This window comes from Erpetoichthys calabaricus, chromosome 8 (genome assembly GCF_900747795.2).
Source record: "Erpetoichthys calabaricus chromosome 8, fErpCal1.3, whole genome shotgun sequence".
NCBI lineage: Eukaryota > Metazoa > Chordata > Cladistia > Polypteriformes > Polypteridae > Erpetoichthys > Erpetoichthys calabaricus.
Window position 1 is genome coordinate 31,407,882 of NC_041401.2, and position 12,296 is coordinate 31,420,177.

The 12,296-nt window shown below is 36.4% G+C and overlaps 1 protein-coding gene across 3 annotated transcripts in view; it reads left to right on the forward strand.

Annotated features, from left to right (window-relative positions):
• itgb6 (integrin, beta 6) overlaps positions 1 to 12,296 on the forward strand; it is a 108,943-nt gene that overhangs the window by 38,325 nt on the left and 58,322 nt on the right. Inside the window, exons 1-5 of one of the 3 annotated variants that reach the window (XM_051930581.1) lie at positions 5,710 to 6,088; positions 6,251 to 6,332; positions 7,201 to 7,280; positions 9,887 to 10,085; positions 10,328 to 10,574. In XM_051930581.1, the coding sequence (XP_051786541.1) occupies positions 6,272 to 6,332; positions 7,201 to 7,280; positions 9,887 to 10,085; positions 10,328 to 10,574 (587 nt within the window). In that variant the 5' untranslated portion in view covers positions 5,710 to 6,088; positions 6,251 to 6,271. Of the gene's footprint in view, positions 1 to 5,709; positions 6,089 to 6,250; positions 6,333 to 7,200; positions 7,281 to 9,886; positions 10,086 to 10,327; positions 10,575 to 12,296 lie in introns of those variants that run through there. The other 2 variants (XM_028806412.2, XM_051930580.1) reach the window with 2 other exon arrangements.

Sequence of the window (12,296 nt, forward strand, 5' to 3'; positions counted from 1 at the left end):
GTACTACTGATAATGTTTAGAATAGGCGCTGCAAGAACATTCATTGCACTTTTTACTAGTTTTGTTGGCACTGGATCTAGGGAACAAGTAGTGGGCTTCATTTTAGAAATTAAAGTTAAGACTTCCTGCTCAGTTACAGGATTAAAATTACTAAAGTGCTGAATGCAATATGAGACAGGGTCTGCTAAGCTAGTATTTGGTTTGTAGTGTGATGCAGAGATCTGGGATCTTATATTTTTAATTTTCTCATTGAAGAAGTTCATAAAGTCTGTACTGTTAATATCTGTTGGTATTTTGCACTGTTGATCTGAATTTCCATTTGTTAATTTAGCCACTGTTCTAAACAGTACCCGAGGATTTTTATTATTGTTATCTATTAATGTAGAATAGTATTCTGAGCGAGCTTTAAAGAGGGCTTTTTTATATTTACTGTATTAACACTCTCTGTCCATGCAATTTTAAAGACATGTAGCTTTGTTGTTCTCCATCTGCGCTCCAGTTTTCAACACTCTAATTTAAGAGCTTGAGTGTTTTCATTAAACCAGGGAGAGTTTCTATATGCTTTGATCACTTTTGTTTTAAGGGGAGCCACTGTGTCCAGAGCATCTCTCAAGGTCACATTATAATGTGATGTTAGCTGATCTAAATTGTTTTCCACAATTACACTTGACTTACTCAAAGTATCTATAAATTTTGAAGCAGAATTACAATCTAGATGTCGCACTGTCTTTGTTTTAATCTGGGAGTGTGTTGACAAGGGCAGGACTAAATCAAATGTAATTAAGTAGTGATCGGAAATAACTTCATTTAATGGAGTGATATTTAAATTTTGAATTTCAACTTTGTAAGTTATAATTAAATCTAATGTGTGGTTATGATTATGAGTTGGACCTTTGACAATCTGACAAAATCCTACTAAATTTAACAAATAAGTAAAACATTTGCTAAAAGTGTCAGTTTCCACATCAATGTTGTACATTAAAATCCCCCATCAGTACTACGTGATCATAATTTATAGCCAAATCAGATAGAAGGTTGCTAAATTCAGTCATGAACAATGAATATGGCCCTGGTGGTCTGTAGACTAGCACTATAATTGTGTTGGAATCTGTTTTAATATTTAAAATGAATGCCTCAAAGGATGTAAAGTTGCCAAAATTTTTAGAAGTGATTTGCATTTTGTTACAATGAATTATTCCAAGGCCTCCTCCTCGACCAAAATCTCTAGACTTATGAAGGAACGAGTAGCCATCTGGTGACGCCTCAGCTAGGGGGACAGTGTCACATTTACTAAGCCAGGTTTCAGTGAGAAGACACAGATCAGATTTTGTACTTAATATAATATCATTTACCAAAACAGCTTTAGTGCCAAGAGAACGAATGTTCAATAAGCAGCATTTAAAACTGCACGGTTCTTTCTGAACTGCTGATATATTTTTTGTTTTAATTTGAAGTAAATTTCTATTAGCTTTTAAATCCCGGCTAAAGACTCACTACTTCAGTTTAGCATATCCTGACCAGAGCTGCTGATTAACTGTACATACTGCATCTCTGTTGTTAGTCATTAGCACTAAAACATAAGTAACATGATAGTTAGAATTGGATACTAACCCCCACCTATTCTGTTTCTCTTCTCGGTACTCAAATGTGGCACTTAGTGCCACGGCCCACCTGCCAAGTTGTTTTGCCTGCCTAAGGTAAAGTCATCCCTGATGGAGGATCACAGGAATCGTGAGAAAGAGGGATCCTTTCATCGGATTGGCTGGCCCAACACTGTTTCAGCCGTGGAATGGCCAAATGGGGGAGGCAGCTTGATGGATGAGGTCTCCAGGAGTCTACAATTATCTAAATCTTATTATGTGATATCATCTACTGTTAAATTCTGCTCCATACTTCTAAAAAATTTTTTATTTTTTTTATTGAGGATTTTTTCTGTTCTGTGTATTGTATTGTATTGTATTGACCCCCTTCTTTTGACACCCACTGCACGCCCAACCTACCTGGAAAGGGGTCTCTCTTTGAATTGCCTTTCCCAAGGTTTCTTCCATTTTTCCCTACAAGGTTTTTTTGGGAGTTTTTCCTTGTCTTCTTAGAGAGTCAAGGCTGGGGGGCTGTCAAGAGGCAGGGCCTGTTAAAGCCCATTGCGGCACTTCCTGTGTGATTTTGGGCTATACAAAAATAAACTGTACTGTATTGTATTGTATTACAGATGCCCCTGGTGGAGGGTCTGGTATTACACATAGGAAGTGGGCGGTCGGAAAATCGAGAGTACACCTTATGAGAAGGATTTAGAAGTCATAGTGGACTCTAAGTTATCGACTTCCCGACAGTGTTCAGAAGCCATTAAGAAGGCTAACAGAATATCAGGTTACAGTATATAGCATGATGTGTGGAGTACAAGTCCAAGGAGGTTCTGTTTAACCTTTGTAACACACTGGTGAGGCCTCATCTGGAGTACTGTGTGCAGTTTATGTCTCCAGGCTACAAAAACTCATAGCAGCGCTAGAAAAGGTCCAGAGAAGAGCGACTCGGCTGATTCCAGGGCTACAGGGGTTGAATTATGAGGAAAGATTAAAAGAGCTGAGCCTATACAGTTTAAGCAAAAGAAGATTAAGAGGTGACATGATTGACGTGTTTAAAATTATGAAGGGAATTAGTGCAGTGGATTGAGACTTATTTTAAAATGAGTTCATCAAGAACACGGGGACACAGTTGGAAACTTGTTAAGGGTAAATTTCGCACAAACATTAGGAAGTTTTTCTTTACACAGCGAATGATAGACACTTGGAATAAGCTACAAAGTAGTGTGGTAGACAGTAAGACTTTAGGGACTTTCAAAACTCGACTTAATGTTTTTTTGGAAGAAATAAGTGGATAGGACTGGTGAGCTTTGTTGGGCTGAATGACCTGTACTCGTCTAGAGTGTTCTAAGTGACGTTCTAAGTGTTCTAACAATGTGTTATCTGAGAACATACAAAACTCTACATATAAGTCACAACCCCTCCCAACAGAACATGGGGTGAGTGCTGTGCAGTAGCAGTGTTACTTACTGCACCACCAAACTGCCTATATAAAGAATGCTTCAAAACATATTCCAGACTTCTAATTAATTTTTCTTTTATTTTGACTGCAAAAGATATTGTAGACATCTAATTTTTTTATATTATTGCTGCTAAAGATATATTTTTTCAAAAATTTTGTTCAGAGACAGTTTGGAGTTTACCCTCAGCACCTTCTTAGCTTTACTGTTAAGACAGCTGTAATTAACATTACATATGGTGATGGGTTTCCATACACAATGCAAGTATAAGCATGCCTATGGACACAAACACAAATATGTGCCAAAATTCCAATTGGTATTATAAGACTCGCTAACAATCAGTCCTCATTACACAGTAAGCATCTCATAGAGAGCATCATACCAAGTCCTTTTACAAGACAAATATTACAGCAATGCATATATATATTTTTACAGATCTGACAACAAATCATTGGCTGGATGGAACTTGCAAACAGTAAAGTCAAATCTATTGAAACTAGGCGTCCACAGTAACCAGACGGAGTGTTGTATTAATTGTAATAATGCTACTATATAATATTATTATGGAAGCATAGCTCACAGGGCTAGGTTTGCTTCTTGGCCTGGTCACTGTATGTTTTCAGTTAGCAATGTTTTTCCATGTCTATATGAATTTCTTCTGGATAATGAACATCCCTTGGACAACAATAAAAAAGAGCATGTTAGGTTAATTGGCCTCTCTGAATTGACAAGGCATGAATGAAAGTGGGTATGTGCAGGAGTGTGTGTTGAAGTGGACTGGCCCACACCTTGTTACACTTTTGGGTTGTATCTCTACAATTCTGTTATACATTAAATGTACAGTATTATACATTGAAAGTGTGCATTAAAATGTCAAGATGCTGGTGCACTAATGACTATTAGATTTAATAAAACAACAGTAGATGGTTGGGTTTTTATCTACAGAGCCTCAAAGCTGTGGAATGATCTGCCTGCTTGTATAAGAGATGCCTTTTCAGTCTCAGATTTTAATTCCAGGCTGAAGATTCATGATATTAGCTGTTGTTACTGCATCTTTCTTGTTAGTCATCTTTGTGCCATTTATGCAGAAATACACGTATAAGCATGACAATAAATATAAATATAAATACAGACCATTCTCAAGATAGATAGATAGATAGATAGATAGATAGATAGATAGATAGATAGATAGATAGATAGATAGATAGATAGATAGATAGATAGATAGATAGATAGATAATTTGTTCCAAAGGGAAACATAGCTTTTTCCAGAACACACCCAATAACAATACAAAGAATTACACAAAAGAAGAATACATCTGACAGTTGTGCACTGGTTAACCCGAGAAGACAGGATTCAAATACTACCTTGGCTACTGTACATATGGAGTATGCACATTCCACTCATGTTTAAGGGGACTTTTCCTCCAATGTTCCATTCACATCCCTAAGACATGCTGGTTAAATTTATTGTCAGTTTCTTCCTGCCTTGGCTCTGTCTCCTGCTGTGAGAGTTCCTGCCCCGGAGACCTAATTTACATAAGGGAAGGATGAAAGAATTAATTAATCTATCTATCCATCCATTTACTTTTTTAATTCATGATTTAATAGTGGGTAGAACATTAGGAATTAGGCAGAAACCCACCAAGGCAATCAGAGGGCATGCTGAAATATATACAAGTATGCTTGGCCTACACTCATTAACACAATGTACAATCATCAATAAACCTAAGCAGTTCTTTCAGTGGTGAGACAAAAACTAGGAGTACATATAATCCCACATAATAGGCAGTGTAGCAGTAATGGTTAAGTCTTTGGACCTCAAATCCTGTGGCTGTGAGCTCAGACCCTGCTACTGACATTGTGTGACCATGAGCAAACCAATTTACCTGTCTGTGCTTCAACTGGGAAACAAAAAACAAAAAAAGTAAACAATTATATCTTAGCTGTTGTAATAAGTACAATAATACTTAGTGATTAGTGTAGTGTCAACCTGTTGGATTCATCAATCTATAATTTATATATTAAATGATATTGGATTAATATGTTTAAACAAATTACCATATTTATTTACTTACAATCAAGTTTAAATATTCATCCCATCCTCATGGCCCTAAATTTAATTAAGTAGTTTGGAAATGTTATACTATGTTATGTTACATTATATTATTATTCAAAATATAAAAAAGTGCTTATAGGATTATGTTAGCATACAAGTAAAAAAAACATTCGTAATTTCTGTTGCTTAAACAGTCAAAATGCCAAAATATAAAAATCTATTATTTAATGAATTAAATTAAAAACTTAATAAATCTGTTGTGCTTTGACGACTTTGCTTCTTCATAAATGGGATTCAGATCATGCGCAGCCTTTAACGCCTCAGCCTCATAGATCAAGCATGCCCGGTTCGAATCCCGCACAGGTTGCTCTCCGTGTGGAGTCTACACGTTTACCCCATAATCCAATGGTTTATTCCCATAAGATAAAAGGCGCGAGAGTTAAATTGTGATTCCAAATTGTCTTGATGCGGCTCTATGTGTGAGTGGGCGCCACATCCAGGGTTGGTTCCTCTTGCGTCTGATGCTGCCCCCCGCCACCCTGAATTATAATAAACGGTCATGAACTGTGCCACATGAAAAATTAGTAGATTAAAATGCATTTAAATGTGAAGGTCGTCAGCAAAATAGGAAGTTTGTATCATAAAAAATCACCCTAGACGGTGGTTTAAATTACAACATATCGGGAATATGACTTCGCTGACACAGGTATATTTTACCATTTAAAAACGGAGAGAGGTGTTGTAATTTTGTATTACTTCTAGCGTTAATGCACTGCCGCTGAATGTTAACTGCTTTTTTGCCTCCCTCCCTCCCTCATATTTACATACTACGCCGCTATTGCCCCCCCTACAACCCTGCCATACGTGTAATGTTTAACATCGCAGGTTATGCATATTTCCACACCTTCTTTTACCTGTACGCAAACAAGGAAGTGAATTGATAGTCTGTGGCATGTCTGAAGTGCAGCGTGTCAGGTACACCTCAACAGGTAAGCAGGCGCGGATCGCGCTGAATTAACCGTAGATTTCTTTTTCTTTTCTGTATTACAAAAACGGCCCTGTTAGAAGCAGAAGTAGTTTTTTTTTTGTGAAAGAACCAAGAATAGATTTTTCTTTTCTCGGTCTAAAGAGCTCTTATTTATCCCCCACAGCCGAAACCACAGTGAAGACTAATGGGTTTAGTACGATACAGCCTTATTCTCCTTTTCTTCTACGCGAAGGAGCACGCGGAAGGTAAGACTTGTTCCGCTAATATTTTTATTGGGGTTGACTATCCAGTGAATCACGGTGGGTGGGTTATGTTTAAGGAACGACGTTTTTCGTTTCTGTTCAATGTGTGCCTGTTTATCGGTGCAGTTTTGTTCAGCTACATACAGTAAATGTATAAGCGCAGAATTCCAGCCGTTGTAAGTCTATTTCTTTTTTTTTCTGAAACAAAAAGAAAGATTTCTTCGGAAACATTGTGGTTTCAATTTGTCTAAAAAGGCACCGTGTACTATGTCTTGTTTCAACCTGTATTCAAATATTTACACGATTATCTAAAAGCAGACTATCTCCTACCTGGCTCCTTCCTTTCATAATGTTTTCTCTTGTTTTAAGACCCTTTGGGTATCCTGCGACGTGCTGCTAAAGCAGGTGCTGCCTTTATATGTAGGCATATTAACCTGAAACGAAAAATAACATCAACGGTGATATTAGAGCCAAACGTGCTTATTAGTCTTTTTTTGTGCATGAGGCTGCATAAAAAATGCATGTTCATGAAACGGTGGGACATTTTTTTTCTTGTGGACTACTTTTAAAAGAAGATTCACTGATCATTATATGGTAAAAGATTTGCCCACATGATAAACTTTACTTTTTGTCTAGCGGTTTCGGTATGTTGGATACTGGAAAATGAAAGTTCAAATAATCAGGCACTGAATTTCAGTTGGTAATGGTTTATTTTGAAAATGAAACATGTTAACAACCTGCTTTATAAATACTGTAATCCTTACATGGTAAGCCGTTACTATTTGCTTCAGTGACTACTTACGATACGGTATACTGTGGCTCGGGTCCGCGAGGCAAGCCGCGCTAATCCTTGTCGCTTTCTGTTGACTAGGATCGTGCTCAGTTCGCACCGCAATGACCTGCTACGAGTGCTTGGAGCTTGGGCCACACTGTGCGTGGTGCACGCAGGAGGTAAAGATATCATGCTTTTCATAATTATACTTATGATTTATCAAAAGTGATGCTGCTCTGCACAACGTTTTCGCACTTACTTTCAGCACACGTGCACACCTGTGAATAAAACGCATTTTGTTCTGGGCTGTTACCAGCAAGCCCCATTTCCTTTCCAGGTGAGCAAATATTTTCCTTCGGGAAATATGAAAATACGCATGTTAGGCCGATTGGAAACTATTATCGGCTTGGTATGAAAGCGTTTGAATGTGTGAAGGTGGACTGGTGCGCCATCCCGGCTGGTATGGGTTGGTACATTCTTTAAGACTGATGCTGTGGCACTAAAATGTGATAATAATAATAAAAAATAAACATACAAAAGTAAATACATGTATGTATTTCTGGAAGAAACATATCAATTTAAATATTCATTTCTGCAATTAAATTTTAAAGAAATGTCTAATACTCATATATGTAATGCTGCAGCTTTTACAGACAATAACAATTAAAAGCTATTTGCATAAATATGTGAGTAGATAATTATTAACTGCAAGCATCATGATCTATAAAAGCATCACCCATTTCATACATACAGTACTACTGTGTTGTTTGTATTCAGATATATACAGTGCATACTATACAAATATCCTTATTCTACACAGTAAGAAACAGATGTTTAAAACTTTTGATAAAACAAACATTTTAAATTTCCTGTACATATTATGCATTTACAAAATTTTGTATAGTAGAAACAGATCATTTAAATCTTCATTGCTCCAAGGGAATTTATCTTACATATTGCAACTGCATAAACATTATCAAAGTTTCTACAATTGATAATATGCTAATCAACACATAAAATTTAATAAATGAAAGCAAAAGGGACATAGGCCTACCAAATACTGGAACAAACATTTCCTAAACTCGCTTTATCCTGGGTAAGGTCGCAGGAAGGCTGGAGCCAAAACAGTGTTAAGCAGGTCTTTAGTGCCCACTTTTAAGCAAGTGGAAGGTGCTTAGCATTTGTGCCTACAAAATGAATTTAAATTATATGTACAGTATTTACCCGTAGGTATACATATAACTACTGGAAATGTCACTAATTTGACACAGTAGCTTGTAAAACATTTGAAAAGAAATAAATTGACAAACAATGCTTTATAATAAAAAATACACTACAAAACATTGTATTATTGCTCTGAGAGTATCATTTTAGGAAATTACTGTGTACTCTGACAGTGTGACCTATTTTTTAACATGTGCAAATACCAGCTTTCACAATTAAAAGTACTATCTATCTATCTATCTATCTATCTATCTATCTATCTATCTATCTATCTATCTATCTATCTATCTATCTATCTATCTATCTATCTATCTATCTATTATAGCTAGCTATAAAATAAATACTGTTGAGTCTTAAGAGATAACAATTATCTAGAAGGGACTGTTTTGCTTGTTTTTATTAAATTCTCTTTTGATGTTTTATATAGTCTGTTATTAGAAACTATTTACTGGATGCGTGGGACCCTATTATATTTGCAGTATTCACTCTAAAATGTTTAACTTTCCACTGTATTTAACTCAACTAAATTAAAAGAACATTCCGGTAAATAATTAGTCAGAAAAATCAAATATACGTTAAGATATTGATTAGATTAGGACCTTTTCAAATGCTACACCACAAATCTTTTTTTAAATTTGTTAGGATCCGCATATCATTTCTAATTAAGCAGTTGGTAAAACCAGTTTTTAACAGTTGTATATATTGCATTATATTCTAGTAACACATTCTATGTCTGGGTTGTAAGGTCACAAGTCTTTCAGACTGACAGGAGTTCTTTTTGATGCAGTGCATGCTTAACATATGAGGTCCCATTCAGACATTTCCGCATGGCCCTAGATTGTACTGTAGTAATCACTGGTTAATGTACTTTGGTAATGCAAATAGTTATTGACATGCTAATAAAGCATTGATTAATCTGATCGTATCTTCTGGTGAAGTTGGTCCAACAGATCATGTTTAGGGAGTGTAGCCAAGTGATGAAGGCATTACACTTTAAACCACAAACAAATCAAATTCTCATTGCAGCTTTCAACAAGTCATTTAACTTGCCTTTGTTTCAGGTAAAAAATAAACAGACCATTGTACTATAGTTCTGTACTTAAGCAAAGTTGCAGGGTAGTTATAACTACTGTTTAGGAAGCCCTTATATAAAATAAAGTTTGCATGTATTGATGCATGCATTTAACAACATTTCAGGTAAATTCACAAAGACATTGTGTGTCCTATAAAATAAATAATATATTATGGCTTCATATACAAAGTTAAGATTACACCATTGCTCCAAAGCCAGATTTACAAATGTTAACCACTCTGTTGCATATACTGTATATCATTGTTGTTGTTGTTGATTGCTATTTAAAACACTGTAAGCTTTAACTACAAAATACTATCACCTTTTCAATATCTCTTTGCTCAGTACTAAAATCCAGACTGTTCATAAAGCATATTTCCTACATCTATACATACATGTGTATAATAACAGAATAAACCATATGCTGCCTTAACTGATTTTTGACAATACTGAATAACTCTGGGATGTTTTATTTTCTAACTTGCATAGAATTTCACTGACTTGTTATCAGTCAGTGAAAGGTGTGACACTCCAGAAAATCTTTGGCTCAAAGGATGTGCAGAGAGCTTCGTTGAGTTTCCAGTTTCAAGTGCTGTGATTCAGAAAAATGAATCCTTAGGCGCAGGAGGGGAACATAATAATATTACTCAAATAGCACCGCAGAAACTGGGCCTGAAATTAAGACCAGGTAAACTGATTTTCTTGTATTTATTTACAAATGTTTTAAATCTCTGAATTTAATGAATACGTTATTTAATACAGGACATGTCTGTACAATACTATTTCATAGTTTAAGTGTACATACAAAAGGCTATGATTGATGTGGCAGCAGCATGATTTTCACAAACAGGTTTCATGGCACTGAATAAATGGATCATGTTACAGATGTGAATATTTGATTAGAACAATGATTTCTTACTTTCTTGGCAGGTAGTGGGATCACATTCCAAGTGGATGTTCAGCAAGCTGAAGATTACCCTGTTGATGTGTATTACTTAATGGACTTATCAGCCTCCATGATCGATGACCTACAAATGATTAAGGAGTTGGGTTCCACACTTTCCAAAGAAATGGCTTCCCTTACAAGTAACTTTAGGCTTGGCTTTGGTTCTTTTGTTGAGAAGCCAGTGATGCCGTATATTAGAACAACACCTGAGGAATTAGAAAACCCTTGCAGGTAAGCATTGGTAGGCCATCTATATTACTTACATGTGTTTGTGCTCAGTAATGAAAAGTTACAAAATGGACAAATCATGGATTACTCCAAAAATTGTCACTTTTATATTATTAATTATTTATGTTTACTGCTCATTTGATTAAAAAACATTTTTGCTTTATGCTATGATATAAAGGGCAATATAATGACAATATTAAATGCCTAATATGTATTGCTTTATTTGTTCTGGCTATTTAACATAGATATTTGAATATTAGAACAATTGTGACAAGAACAGGCCAGTAAGCCCAGCAAGGATGTCCATCCTATTCACCTAGGTTGTCAAAATTATATCAGACCAAGATTTAAACTACACTACTTGGTAATTTATTCCTTGCGTCTATAGTTCTTTGTGTGAAGAAAAACTTTGTAACATTTGCACAAAATCTTCCCTTAACATGTTTACAACAGTGTCCCCATGTTCTCATTGAAATTTTTATTTTAAAGTATAACAACTATCCATCCATCCATTTTCCAACCCGCTGAATCCGAACACAGGGTCACGGGGGTCTGCTGGAGCCAATCCCAGCTAACACAGGGCACAAGGCAGGAACCAATCCTGGGCAGGGTGCCAACCTACCACAGGACACACACAAACACATCCACACACCAAGCACACACTAGGGCCAATTTAGAATTGCCAATCCACCTAACCTGCATGTCTTTGGACTGTGGGAGGAAACCAGAGCACCTGGAGGAAACCCACGCAGACACGGGGAGAACATGCAAACTCCACGCAGGGAGGATCCGGAAAGTGAACCCGGGTCTCCTAACTGCGAGGCAGCAGCGCTACCACTGCGCCACCGTGCCGCCCAGTATAACAACTAGGATCTACTAAATGAATTCCTTTCATAATTGTAAACACTTCAATGATGTCCCCTCTTAAACTCTATCTGCTTAAACTGAAAAAGTTCAGCTCTTTTAGGCTCTCCTCACAGCTTATAGCGTTAAGTCCTGGAATCAGTCTAGATGTTCTTCTCTGAACTTTCTCCAGCGCTGCAATGTATTTCAGGTAATACGGAGACCAAAACTGAACACAGTATTCTAGGTTTTGGTATGGTTAAATTAATCAGACAAGCCTTATGCATGATGCACCTATTTACATTTTTCATAGATATACTGTATGTCATGGACACTTATGGATTATGGAGTGCAGTAATAAGCACTGGACTCTAACAGTTCTAGACACCTGGGTTTGATACCCACCTGGTCATTGTCTGTATGGAGTGTATATATTCTTCCCATGTTTGGATGCATTTTATGTGAAGCTTCACCTTCCTCTGAAAGATGTGCTTGTTAGTATAATTGGTGACTCAAAACTGACCTGATCAAAGTGACTGCACACATTTTGGTTGGAACCTGAGATACATTATTGTCATGCCCAGACTTACATTCTGCTTAGCACCTGATTCTCCTGCATTGGCTCATGTTGTTCACAACCCTATAATAGATAGATAGATAGATAGATAGATAGATAGATAGATAGATAGATAGATAGATAGATAGATAGATAGATAGATAGATAGATAGATAGATAGATAGATAGATAGATGAAAAAGCTGATTCAAAATGTACATGGATAGCTAAATGTATGGATGTTTACTCTGTAGATTCTTTACTTCTTGACAGCCTTTGTTTAGATACACTGGTACCTATAAAGTCACTAGTGTGGGAAGCTTTTTT